The sequence below is a fragment of the Lathamus discolor genome, chromosome 8, assembly GCF_037157495.1.
Source record: "Lathamus discolor isolate bLatDis1 chromosome 8, bLatDis1.hap1, whole genome shotgun sequence".
Lineage (NCBI taxonomy): Eukaryota > Metazoa > Chordata > Aves > Psittaciformes > Psittacidae > Lathamus > Lathamus discolor.
The window spans coordinates 1810522-1824097 of NC_088891.1; the positions used below are offsets into that span (position 1 = coordinate 1810522).

A 13576-nucleotide genomic window follows, 5' to 3' on the forward strand; every position below is an offset into this window, starting at 1 on the left:
AGATGCTGCTCCGAGATGTGTGATGGGTGCTGGGGCAGCGCTGGGGGATGTGGCAGTTGGCAGCTCCGCGTTGGGCTGGACAGAAATGCTCCACGTGAGCGTTTGTGCCCGTGGGGTTTGCTGGATGTGATTCTATCCACCGGGGTTTCTAGCCGTGGATGTTTCAGCCCATGGTGTACTTGCTTGTAGAGTAGCCAGCAATGGCAGTGCTGCCGAAGCAGACACGAGCCATGTGCTGGCAAAAAGGGTTCATGCTTCCACTGCTCCATGGTGGTCTCCGGACTAGGCTATGTTGTGGCTGTGGGTTGATGTATTTTGGTGAGGACTAAAGCTACCTGGAGCAAAAGGAAGTTTGTGCAGTGTGTGATACCCTGCCATGGGCTGAGCTGAGGGTACCAGGTTGGGATGTGCATCCTTGGGGACGGTCCATTTGCCTGTGCTGGTGCAAACCCTCAGGTGGTTCACCCAAGGTGTCCCTAAACTTTGGCTCAGGCCAGTTCCTCTTCCTCAAGGCTTGGGTGCAGTTCTAAGCTGAAAGTGGGGGAGCTCAGCCAAGGGATGCTGGGCCATGGCTTGTTGAATTAAGCACCTTCAGTGCCAGTGGATGGACTCATTGCTCATTGATGCTGCAGCTTCCAGAAGGATCCAGGGAGGATGAGCTGAGATAGAATCATAAAATGGTTTGGGTTGGAAGAGGCCTTGAAGCTCATTGAATTCCTGAGAGGAAGGGACACCTTCCACTAGAGCAGGCTGCTCCAAGCCCCATCCAACCTGGCCTGGAAACTGCTCTAAGGTCTCCCCTTCAGGAGCCTTCTCTTCTCCAGGCTGCCCCAGCCCAGCTCTCTCAGCCTGGCTCCAGAGCAGAGCCGCCCCAGCCCTCGCAGCATCCCCATGGCCTCCTCTGGATTTGTGATAACTTCCCTTGTGTCAAACCATGCGTCCGCTTTCCCTCACTGGTCCCGTTTTGCAGAGGAGGTATCTGGCTCCATCGCTCTCTAAAGGGTCACCAATCGATGAAACCATCGTGCTGGCTCCATAGGGCACATTTGGGATTGTCCAGGTGGGTTCCCAAGGGATCCAGGCTTTGATGGTGGCTTTCATTCCGGGGGCTGCACAGCCACGACAGTGGGGCTGAGTGAAAACCCACCTATCAGTTGTCCATCCACTGGCCAGGGAAGGTCTCATGAACAACCCCCTGAGGTACATGGGGCCCTGAGAAGCCAACCCCCCCCCCATTCCTTCCATAACCTATCACTTTTCTGGGGTCTCCCTGGGAAAGGGGCAGTCAGAGACCTGCCCCTATTTATTCCTGATGCCATTGGCGTTATCCCTAAGGAATGTGCTGCAAGTGAATAATCAACACGTTCCTTAGGGCTGCGAAACGTGGCCATCGACCAGCTCCTCCCCAGCTTTCGGGGGCCAGAAAGCTGGAGCTATGGCAGCACAAGGTACCGATGTAGCTGACACCCCGGGGCTGTTTGTCAGAGATCCTGTGGGTAACCAGGAATGTTACAACACAGGAGCCGGCGATGACTGATGCTCTGTTCATCCTCAGTATTCCCTGGCTCTCCATCCACCGCTGCAGCAGCCACCAAACCCTGGGTTGTTTCCTAATAGCTGATGACAAATGCTGGCTTTGAGATAGGGACCTGGAGAGGAATCTGGTGCTTTCAGCATCTCATTCAGCTTCAGAGGGATTAAAGCTAGAGGGAAACAAGGACACATTGCCCTCCCTGCTCCTTCTCAGGGCTTGATGGCTTTTGCCCAAATACCCTATATAAAGCTTAAAGATTTTCTAGATAAGCTAAATATCTCCATCTTCAATAAAGAAAAGGGAATGAATATGGTTGTAGAGGAGGATCTGATACCACCAGAACCCATGTGGTGGTGGGGATGGGGTCAGCCCAGCATTGGATGGCCAGCAGCATCCTCAGTGATGCTGAGGATGCAGGGATCACAGTGGCGATGCTGCGGTCCATGGACCTGCTGCCCCATTGCAGAGGTCACCTCTCCTCTATGCACTTGAGCAATGAGGGTGGAACCGGGAGCAAGAACAGCGAGGAGAGTTGCAAAGTGTCAGACTGAGCTGCTTGACCCTAGCATGCCCCAGGTCTTTGGTAAATCACACGATCCCAGACTGGTTTGTGTTGGAAGGGACCTTAAAGCTCCTCCAGCTTCAACCCCTGCCACGGGCAGGGACCCCTTCCACTGCAGCAGCTTGCTCCAAGCCCCTGTGTCCAACCTGGCCTTGAGCACTGCCAGGGATGGGGCAGCCACAGCTTCTCTGGGCACCCTGTGCCAGCGTCTCAGCACCCTCACAGGGCAGAGCTTCTGCCTTATCTCCCACCTGAACTTCCCCTGTTTCAGTTTGAACCCATTCCCCCTTGTCCTGTCGCTTCAGTCCCTGATGAAAATCCCCTCTCCAGCATCCCTGTAGGCCCCTTCAGATACTGGAAGATAATTCAGCAGAGGAGCCCATGCAGATCTGGATACAGGTTCTTATGGGCTGGACTCAGCAGCAGCCTTTGAGATGCTTCTCCCCACCATACCGTTGCCTCTCTCCAGAACCCCTATGAAGGTGGTGGAGGCCAGTGAACAGGCGGGGTTTGCATATTGACAGCTTTCCTTGCACTCAAAACACAAAGAGAAGGAAATTCTTGCAGCAGCCCCACTGCCTGGCTCACATCTTCTTAAATCATAAAGCTTTGGAGCTAAAGCCCCAGCCATCTCATGGCAGCAGAATACAGGCTGGGGGCATTATAGCAAGCACCACCAGGATGTGTTATAGCACCTTCCTAGGGTCCCTTTGCAGAGGTGAATCCCATTGCCTGCCCAAAGGATACAGGCAGGAGGATGGTGCTGGGGCTCTGAGAGCATCCCCATCCTGGTGGTTTCCCTTACAGGGAGGACTTATTTTTATCCTGCCTGGCAGAAAAGGTGCCGTTTATTCCAGTATTGTTCCCAAATGTGTTTTGTTCTTTTCTCCTTAGTATTTGACCTGACGAGAATCAAAAGCTTGGACTCAACTGAAGCTCCAGTTTGGAAGGGAGGTCTTGGAGCCTTCCTGCCTTGGCAGCCTCGCAAGCAAAACATGTGGCTTCTGGTCACTTCTTTATGACAGTGATGTCACTCCTGACAAGAAGATGAGGCTCGGCTCTTTGGGCTGCTCAATCTCCCTGACAACCTCTCAAAAAGCTCCCATTAGCTTAAACCCATTCAAATATCCTCTGATTATTTATTTCCTGTCCTTTTCTGCACCCGCATCCAGCAGCTTCCTGAAATCCCTCCCTTCTGTACCCAGTGCCTGGAAGCTTTCCTCCAGTTCATTTTACTTTTCCAGCCCCACCACCTCTCCTGGTGCCTGCTACCTGCTGCATCCCTACCTGGGATGCTGCAGCACCAACTGGTTGGTCCAAGTTGGGTCCCCAACTTGTCCCAGTGCTCCCACTCCCCCAAAACCTCTGCCTGGGGCTCTGCAGCGCAAAACCTCTGCTGAATGCAACAAGAATCAGAACCAAACCCATCACATCCTCTTTGACACTTGTTCTGCACCCAAGTGGTGATGCCTCTGCATTACCTGGAATTGAACCTTGCTTAATATATGAAGACATTGATATATAAAGGTACTGATATATAAACATGCTGATATATAAAGATATTGATATATAAAGATATTGATATATAAAGATATGGGATACATAATCCCCAAAGACCCCCCTCTTCCAGGCAGGTCCAGGGTGCCACCCCATGCTCCCAGCATCCCCATGACCTTCCCATCCCTGCCTTTACCCATCACTCCTCTCAATGGCCGGTCCTGGCCTCTGCATCTCCAGTGGGTAACAGTTAACTCCGGGAGGTTTGAGTCTGCTTTGTGATGTTAAATCAGGTCAATGTACCACAGAATGTGCTGGCTCCCATCCCCGCCTCCTTCCCCTCCCTGCTTTCTAGAGTTTCTGTTTGCAGGCTCTCAAAGCTCCTTACCTCAGCGGTCCTTGGCCACGCTCCGCACTTCTCTGCTCGTGGAGCCAGTGCTGCAGATCTGGGCTGCAAAAATCGGGTTTATCCTGAACATTCCTGCCTATCAAAACAATTCCCATCCTGAATTCTTCCGCCTGGGAAGCGCCGTTCCCAGCCTCTCCTGTTGACAACCCCTTTATGCTCCTATAAATCCCAGACGTGATCTTTCTGCTGCTTTTAAAGCTGCCCGTAAGGAGGATGCTAAGATATTTCATTGGCATGAACCACTCACCAGCTACTCTCTGCCCAAAGGTGTTGAACAGCCAGGCCACCCTGGCTATCGGCATCCATCCCCACAGCTCCATCTCCCACATGGTCCTCCTGGGCCATGTCCCTCTGTGCTGAAGCAAAGCTGGGAGGAAATAACATTGTTAAGATAAAACCCCATCACCTCCTTATAGAGGCTGTGAAGTCTCTGTACCCATGGAGGGGTTGGGTATGCTGCTGGCCTGAGCAAAGCGTGTGTGTCTCTGGATAAAGATGTGCACTGGGTATCATGGGCTGATACCTGTGAGCTATGGGATGCGGACCACGGGATATCATAGGATCCCAGCCTGGTTTGTGTTGGAAGGGATCTTAAAGCTCCTCCAGCTCCAACCCCTGCCATGGGCAAGGACCCCTTCCACTGCAGCAGCTTGCTCCAAGCCCCTGTGTCCAACCTGGCCTTGAGCACTGCCAGGGATGGGGCAGCCACAGCTTCTCTGGGCTGCAGCATTTTGCATCCACCAGGATTAGAGGCAACGCAGAGCTGGAGCTCCCTGGCACAGACAATGCTCTTCCCCTGCCCAGGGGTGGTGCAGTTTATTGAATACACCCATGGAAGCTGTGGCCATGATTTGGGCAGCTCCTGCACCCATGGGTAGGCAAAGGGGCATCTCCAGCAGCCCCAAAGCACCCTGGCCCTGGGTCCAGCTCCTGGCAGAGGGAGGATATTCCAGACCAATCCCCCAGGAGTTGTTTCCTGGCAAGCAAGTTGCTCTTGGAGCTGTCAGAGGGGAGGAAGGTGCTCTCCTCCCCGTGTCCTGGAATCCCTGGCTTCACCTGATTCACTTTTACAGCAGCCTGGAGGAAAAACATCTTCTTATAGAATCATAGAACAGTTTGGGTTGGAAATGACCTCAAGATCATCCAGTTCCAACCCCCCTGCCATGGGCAGGGACACCTCACACTAAACCATCCCACCCAAGGCTTCATCCAACCTGGCCTTGAACACTGCCAGGGATGGAGCACTCACAACCTCCCTGGGCAACCCATTCCAGTGCCTCAGCACCCTCACAGGAAAGAATTTCCTCCTTAGATCCAATCTAAACTTCCCCTGTTTCAGCTTGAACCCGTTACCCCTTGTCCTGTCACTGCAGTCCCTGATGAAGAGTCCCTCCCCAGCATCCCTATAGGCCCCCTTCAGGTACTGGAAGGCTGCTATGAGGTCCCCACGCAGCCTTCTCTTCTCCAGGCTGAACAGCCCCAACTTCCTCAGCCTGTCTTCATACGGGAGGTGCTCCAGCCCCTGATCATCCTCGTGGCCTCCTCTGGACTTGTTCCAGCAGTTCCATGTCCCTTTTATGTTGAGGACACCAGAACTGCACACAATGCTCCAGGTGAGGTCTCAAAGGAGCAGAGCAGAGGGGCAGGATCACCTCCTTGGACCTGCTGGTCACGCTCCTTTGGATGCAGCCCAGGATACGGTTGGTTTCTGGGCTGCGAGCGCACACTGAAGCTGGCTCATGTTCATTTTCTCATCATTCTTCCTTTAGCATGGTTTATCACCCTTCAGCAAGATGGGGTAAAACCAGAGACACCCTTTTGCCCTGGCAGCAGGCAGGCTGGGGAAGGGATTACCTCCAGGGCTTGCACAGCTGAGGTCTCCAAAGCCTATAATTGAACCTGCTTAAAGCTGCAGCTTTGGGCCAGCTGCTCCTTGGGTGCTCAGTGCTGGAGGGAGGAGTGCTGGGTGCCTGCAGGTGAGGCTCTTGCAGCTTCCCCTCCATCATGGCTATGGCATAGAGCTGCTGTGCTGGGGTAAACCCACCCCTGTTCCACATCGGATGCTCCTGGGGCTCATTGTACGATTTGTGGGAGCAGCATTCCCAGGGTGGTTGGAGTTGGAGGCACCTCTGGAGGTCACCCATCCCAAGGCCTGCTCAAGCAGGCTGTCCAGGGCTGTGTCTAGTGAGGGGCTGGATATCTCCGTGGATGGACACTGCCAGCCTCTTGGCTCAGTCTCTGACTGCAGTGAAAAGGGGTTTTCTCTTCCCATCGCAGCACTTTGACTGACAGGATTCTCCTTTCCTCTCGCCAGGGCTCACCGACACCTTCAACATTGACACCAAGAGACCCAAAATCATAGCTGGCTCCAAGGAAGCTTATTTTGGCTACACGGTGCAGCAGCATGACATCGGAGGGAAGAAATGGTAAGTGAGCTCTGTGCTGGGCTCTGGAGAGGGGGGGATCTAAAGCAACCTACCCAGAGCATTGGAATTCTCCTTCTGCTCCATGTAACCACCAGTTTGGGGTAGGCAGTGCTGCTGCTTGGAGGGAACCTGAGGTTTGCTCTTGGTGATGCTGGTGCCAAGCCAGCCTGGGCAAAAGGGAGACTAGAACCGCTCTTCCTTTTGAAAACAGGAGGTTTATATGGGGGATAACGGTGTGGTTTGTACCTGATGTGTGTGTGGATGGAGGGTGCTGTGCATGGGGCTGTGCATGGGGCTTTGCTCCAGGCAGGTCCATGACTCCCAGGGCCCCTTGGCCTCCAATGCTTGCTGGGTTTTGGGTCGAGGCCATCCCCTTTAATACAGTTTCCACCGAGGAGCCGTGGTCTGCAGAAGCGCTCAGACCTGCCCGCATCCATCAGGAGCACGGGATGGGACTTGGATGGGCTTTGCTCAGGTTTTGGGTTTCGTGGCAGGTTTTGCTCCTCGCCAGGGCTGGGGGCTCCTGCACAGATGTTGGCAGGGACCCTGGGTGCTCTGCAGGAGCACATCTGGATGCTGCAGGGATGGGGGCAGCTCAAAGCCCCATCAAATTCCCTGCAGCTCAATGACCGTGGAGCTGAAGGATCTGCCCTATGGGTGGATGACAGCAAACATGGGATTAGTGCAGATGGATACCTCTGAAACTCAGACCTGTGCTGATCTTTGCTTGTGGGGACAAGGGGCTGGACCCTGTCCTGTGCTCTCAAGCTGAGCTATTTCACTGCGAAGAGGAGCAGGGAGGTTTGGTTTAACCTTGGTCTCCCAAACTTTCATCAGCATGGCCTGCTCGCTGCTTCCCTAACGGAGGGCTGGGGCCAGCAGCCCAGGCACGCTGTGGTGAGCCTTTCCACTGGCTCCGAGCCCCAGCTTCCCACAAGGATCGTGTGCTTTTCCCAAATGGTCCCATGCGTGCAGTTAATGGGGTGATGCTGATGCTGTGGGCGCTGTCTGAGCTCCAGGGTCCTCACTGCATCCCAGGGAGCTGCTTGCAGTTAAACCTGTGCTGATGTTTCCGCTCTCTGGGTCACTGTTTCCTTCCAGCAGAGACGTGGGTTAACTTTATAAAGCTGTGAATGGTGGGATAAGGCTCAGCTTCCAGCTGGGAATGCATGCTCTGGGATAGGCTGGGAAGGAAGGAGGTTGCCTAGGGTGCAGCCTATGAAGCTGCCTCTGTCCTGTTGCAGATACGGGTCCTGAGGAGGTATTTTAGCACCCAGCATCCCCTCTGAGGTTCAGACTCACCTCTGTGTGATGGTGATGCTCAAAACCCTGCTTCAGCTCCAGGCCAAGCACAGGGTTGCTCACGGCCAGGCTGAGTCTCCCCAGCAGCATGACCATGCCAGGTCCCAGAGCATCCTTGCTAAGCCACTGGGTTCAGTGCCTGCCCAGGCTGGGTTTGCTGCTCAGCAGGGGTTTCTGCCCAAAGAGAGCTCCCTGAGGGGAAGGCCCTATGGCGATTGGTGGAAAACACCCACTTTTTACTATTTTCAGCCCAATTTTAGCTGTAGGTGCTGTTTTAAACATGATCCTGGCTGTGCCCTGGCAGAGAGACTGCAATGCCTGTGCTATCTGGGGGCTCTTATGCCTTTTTTACCCTCCTGCCACCATCACTGATGGGCTGGTCAAGCACTGGGGACCAGGAACGGGAGAGGTTTTCCTCCTTTCCCAGCAGGACACTGGAGCAAAGACCCTCTCTGGTTCATTCTGGTCCTTTCACATCTCTCCTGCCAGCACCAGGCAGGACCCAGCTGTAATTTTCTCTTCTGTTGGTTCCTCTGCATGAGGGAAGGGGATGCGAGTGTGTGTCCGTCCAGAAGTACAGCATCTTTCTGAATGTGCAGTTACGCCGTACAGAATGTCTATTAAATACGTGTACACAGTTAAAAATGAAGCCATGGTGACTCACTCTGGTTAAAGGATAAATGACTGAGCAAACAAAGCATCTATAGCATAAACCAAGGGAGTACAGGCTGAGCAGGGTAATAGTCCTGCTGAGCCTTGGCCAACCCCAGGAGCTGGCAAGAGAAAGGGAGATGCACAGATGAAACCCCAGCTGCTGGTAGAAGCCAGACGAGCATCGTTCAATGTCATCCCCGAGGAGCTCAACAAAGCCTTTTGAAATGCAGAGGAGCTAAATGGCTATCTCAGAAGGGGTTCCTATAGGAGTGATGGTTATAACAACGTGCAGAGGCCCAGCTGCCAAATACCAAATGTGAGGACTTTGGCACCTATCCTTCAGTCTGAGTCTTTTAAAGCTGCTTTTGGCTAGTGTGGATGGCTTTAGAAGGGTTTCAAAGCAGCTTATATATGCACACACATATATGTATATATGTATGTGTGTGTGTAAAGACATATTTGAGTGTATACAAGCTCATCTATCATATTCTCCAGGTGTATTTTTAGTGGTGACCACGTCCCTTTTTCTAACCTGTCGATGAAGGAGCCAGGTTGTTTGCACGTGGGGGCTGTAAGTGCAACCCCGATAGTGGAAAATCTGGGAGGAAAGAATGCAGATTATTAAACTCCAGGGGGAAAGAAGCTTGGAATACACTGCTCAGAAAGCTCATCAGGTCAAGGGATGGCTTTTCTCTGTCTTCCAGAGCAGCAAGAGGCTTTCAGACTTCTCTCTCAACGCATTCTCTCCCTCTTTCATTAAGCTGGAGGTGCAACCCAAGTGCCTTCTCCAAGTGTGTGAATGGAAAGAATGACAAGAGGCTGCTGATATTGATCCTAATGAGAATAGCTCCATACAGCAGCAGTCAGGCAGTGGCTGCCCTGCTCTGGGGTGCTCCTGGTGTCGGCAGTGCGAGTGGTACCCACGTCATGGGGTCTGAGCATCCTTGATGAGCAGCATGGGTGAAACCTGGGGGAAGTGGGAGCTCTCTGTGCTTGGCAAAGTGGCCTGGCAGGAGCTCTGGTTGAAGGCAAGCGAGTTACTGTGAGGGCAGAGATGATGCTGGTGTTGACCTGAAGTGGTGAGCAGCCTCTGGCCTGAGTCATGCCTTGCTTTATGTCATTGTAGGGGTATTTAAGGTGTGAATCGCATCAGTCCAGGAAGGCTTATTGCTGTAGGTGGATGTATCTGAGCAAAACAAGTGTGTCCAATCATGCAGAGAGTTTCCACAAATGGGATGCATGTCCCTCAGACGTGGAAGCTCCCATCTCCATGTGTGCTCTTCTCATGCTGCTCATGGGTGTTTGTGGCCTGTAATCATGGATTTGGGGGGAAGATGTTCTTAGAGGTCCAGAATTGGGGGGAAAAAGGTAAAAAGTCCGCTCCATCTTTCATCTCCTCTTCCAGTTGCTTTTCTTGATTGCTTCCCGTCATCCCATAAGCAGGAGCTGTGTCACTCCCTAAGGAAGGACAAAGGAACCCATTCCCTGCTCCCACATGTGCGCAGGAGGACACACCAACCACTGCCCTCAGCTTTCCATTGCCACCAGACACCCCAGTACAGAAGCAGGAGAGGGAAAGGAGCCTGGGGTGCAGGTTGTGCCTCCATGGAGCAGAGAGCAGCATCCGTGATGCTCCATGCAGGGAGTGCTGGGACTTCTGCCCTGTGCTGGCTTGTGGATCTGTGGATCGATAGCTTCCAGCTATGTGAAAAATGAAGCTTGAGGAGAACTGGCTGTGGAAGGAAAACCCTGGGAATAAACAGCCATTAGCCTTCAGAAGCTGTAAAACTAATAAACACAGCATTCCCAAGCTGGCTGTGGCCGAGCCTTCGCTGATACTGCTGGCGAGATGGCAGGGCTGGGGAGCCAAGGGGCTTCAAGGGATGCAGGTCCAGTGTTCGGGATGCTGGATGCTCTCTAGGTACTCTCACCCTCCTGAGCTCATGTCTAGTGCTGTCCTCCCGCTGCTTTGCAGCAAAGGGCTGCAAGAGGGAGGTCCCCTTGAACCCCTCCATGCACAGCTCCCCACTGCCCTCAGCAAGAGCTCATCCTTGCAAGGCTAACCCCATTCCACGGGTGCCTGGAATGGGGCATCCTCCTGAGCCCCGTCCCCACGGCTCCTCCAGGCACAGACATGACGTTTCCAGTCCGAGCCTGGCCAAAGGGAAAAAGCAGGAGGGAGAACAGAGAGAAATCTGCTCGGTGGATTGAAGGCTATAATTGTGCTGATCTGGAAAAACAGTTAAAGGTTTGCTATTTCCCTACTACTGCGAGCGGCTTTCTTGGCTCCCGTCCTCCTGTGGTTTGGCCGGTACCCGAGCGCCTGGATTATTTTGGTGAAAGGGTGCATAACTGCAGAGCATTCCTCCGGCACAGGGATAACGTCTGCGCCCAGCTCTCCCTCCCACCATGCCGGGGCTGCAGGCCCGCAGGGTGTGGGATGCTCCAGCAGCGCACCCCATCTCCTGTGCTCAGGATTGTCCCTTCTTCAGGACAATGCGGCCTTTTTATCCCAGAAAACCCCATAGGCTTTGTTATAGCATCACTGGGCTCTTTGGGATTGCTTTGCCTGGCACTTTCCCAGGGTGTCTTCGAGGACACGGGACATCTGACATCCCTGCAGCAGATCCTCCTGGCCATAAAGCCCTGTGGTTATCACAGGCTCCGGGGCTGGTTAGCATCAGCTGCAAGGTTGGGCCCTTTCCTCTCTTTCATGTGTTTTTAGAGAGCATTTGATCTACTCAAAAAATAGATGTGGTCCCGTGTCACCGCAGGGCTTGCAGGAGGACATCCCCTTGCAGACAAACCGGCACTCAGCCTCTTACAAACCAAGAAGAGGAAGGAAAGCGTTTGCCACCCCATCCAGCAAGAAAGCAAAACTGCACTCGGTGTTCCTGTTCCCAAGGGATCTGATGGGTGCCACGTGCAGAAGTGGGGATTTGGGCTACACAGCAAACCCAGCAGTGGAGAGCAGCTGCTCAGGGAGACCTTAGAGCAGCTCCAGTGCCTAAAGGAAACCTGGAGAGGGGCTTTGGCCAAGGGCCTGTAGGGACAGGCCAAGGGGAATGGCTTGAACCTGCCCGAGGGGAGACTGAGCTGAGCTCTTGGGCAGAAGCTCTTCCCTGTGAGGGTGCTGAGGCGCTGGCACAGGGTGCCCAGAGAAGCTGTGGCTGCCCCATCCCTGGCAGTGCTCAAGGCCAGGTTGGTTCTATGATTCCTGGGCTCCCAGACATCCCACAGCATCTCTATCCTGCCTGCCCCTGCAAAGGGGGGGGAACTTTCCTCTGTCTCAACCCTGTGTGTTTGCCAGAGGCTTTCCCAAACCTCTGATTCCCTAACCTACCTTTGCTTGCTGTGATGCACGGGTGGGCTTTCCCCTTTGAGATGCACCAGGATTTTGAGGAAGAGCTGGAGGAGACCCGCTAAGGCCAAGTCCTTGGATCACAGAGGAAAACTCCCTCCTTGGTGTTTTCTAAGGCATCCTCATTGCACCATAGCATTAGCACCCATTCACCAGTGCCCCTACTATAGTGAGGCTGGAGGTGGATGGACACTGAGTCCTGCTGTGCCACCACAATATACATGTGCTGCTCACTTGAAGATCTCTATGGAGGAAGGGGGTCTTGGTCATTCCCAGTCTATGTTATTTACGCATTAAATGGCCTTTGCAACCACATCTTCATTATTTAGAGCTTGAGGGCCTTGGTGCCCAGTCCAGGGCAGCTGGATTGAGCTGTGATATTGGAGCCAGTGACCCACCATGCAGAAATCCATGGGTGGGGGACCCCCCAGCCACTGTTAACTGGTGATAATGGGTGACTGGGGAAAGCAAGAGGCCCCGGGCAAGAACCAGAGTCACAGACCAGCATTTGCTTTGGAAACCTGCAGGAGGAAGCCAAAGATCACACGAGTCCTGAGGAACATGTGCAGCCTCCAGCGAACACGGAGCAGCAAATCACCGCACCGCACTGGAAACCCACGGCCAGGCCAAGAATCACTGAGAGGGCTGGCCTGTAAACACCTCTTTATTGCAATAGCCCTAAGTACAAGGGAAAGAATTACAGCAGGAAAAACAGGCAAGCATCATTACTGCTGACCGCAGTATGCTGCGAGCTCCTCAGGCGTGCTCTGCAGCACCATCAGAGGCTATTTTAAGGAGAGCACCAGTGAATTTTGCTCACTGGGATGCTGTGGGATTGCTGCAGCATCAAGCAGGACTCAGACCCTGCTTGTGCCCGTGTCCTGGTGCTGGGTCCCTCGGGGCTCTTCCCATGACGTGGCTGTTTGGTTGGGAGGGAGATGGTTCACTGGGTCCTACCCGGACGCGGGAGGGGTTTGCAGGCGCGCTGTGGGAATGGGATGTATAATTAGGAGCATCACGCACGGCTGCAGGGGAAATTACAGTCGTGTTTGTGTTTCGCTTTGCAATGAGAGGGTTTGTCCTGAAGCAGGAGGAGCACTGATCAGCCTTTGAAAGAACAACAGCCAAGGGTGCTCGGGAGCATCAGTGGCAGATGAGCACCGTCTGCAGGCAGAGAAACCCCCTAAAGCACCCCAGAGGTGGGGATGGGGCACTGTAGTGGTAGGTTGTCTATGAGGTTGTCTATTAAGTACTGAGATGGTCTGTTAAGGTTGTCCAAGTGTTCAAGGCCAGGTTGGACAAGGCTTGGAGCAAGCTGCTCCAATGGAAGGGGTCCCTGCCCGTGGCAGGGGTTGGAACTGGATGAGCTTTAAGGTCCTTTCCAACCCAAAGCATTCCATGATTCTATTAACTGGGGTAATACAGGGAGACTGGGAGTGAGTGATGGGCTCTAATGCCCATCAGCAGCTCTGTCCTGCATGGCCCTGCTCCTCAGCAGAGCTGTCTCCTATTTAAAGATTGACCAGAGGTTGGTGAAATGATTTGCCAGAGGCTGCGCAGGAGGATGCTGTCAGCCCAAGGGCTTGATTTCAGGTCCCACATCCTCCTGTGCCCCCTCTCGTTGCCTTCGCCACCGTTTCAGCCTCTCCTTGGAATCCCACTAAGGGCTTTTTTCCATCAATGTGGAGAAAAACCCTTCAAGGTCCATTCCTCTGTCACACTCCCTCCAAGGAGCTCCGATCCCGGTTAAAGTTTTCCATAGCTGAGCCCTCCCTTTCCTGAACCTCCCGAATCACTTCTTCATCCAGTTCCATCTTGACTAAATTAACTG

At 53.5% G+C, this 13576-nt stretch overlaps 1 protein-coding gene across 1 annotated transcript in view; it reads left to right on the forward strand.

Moving 5' to 3' along the window:
• ITGA11 (integrin subunit alpha 11) overlaps nucleotides 1-13576 on the forward strand; it is a 45014-nt gene that overhangs the window by 1144 nt on the left and 30294 nt on the right. The window contains exon 2 of the mRNA XM_065688408.1: nucleotides 6317-6428. Within this exon, the coding sequence (XP_065544480.1) occupies nucleotides 6317-6428 (112 nt within the window). The remainder of the gene's footprint in view (nucleotides 1-6316; nucleotides 6429-13576) is intronic.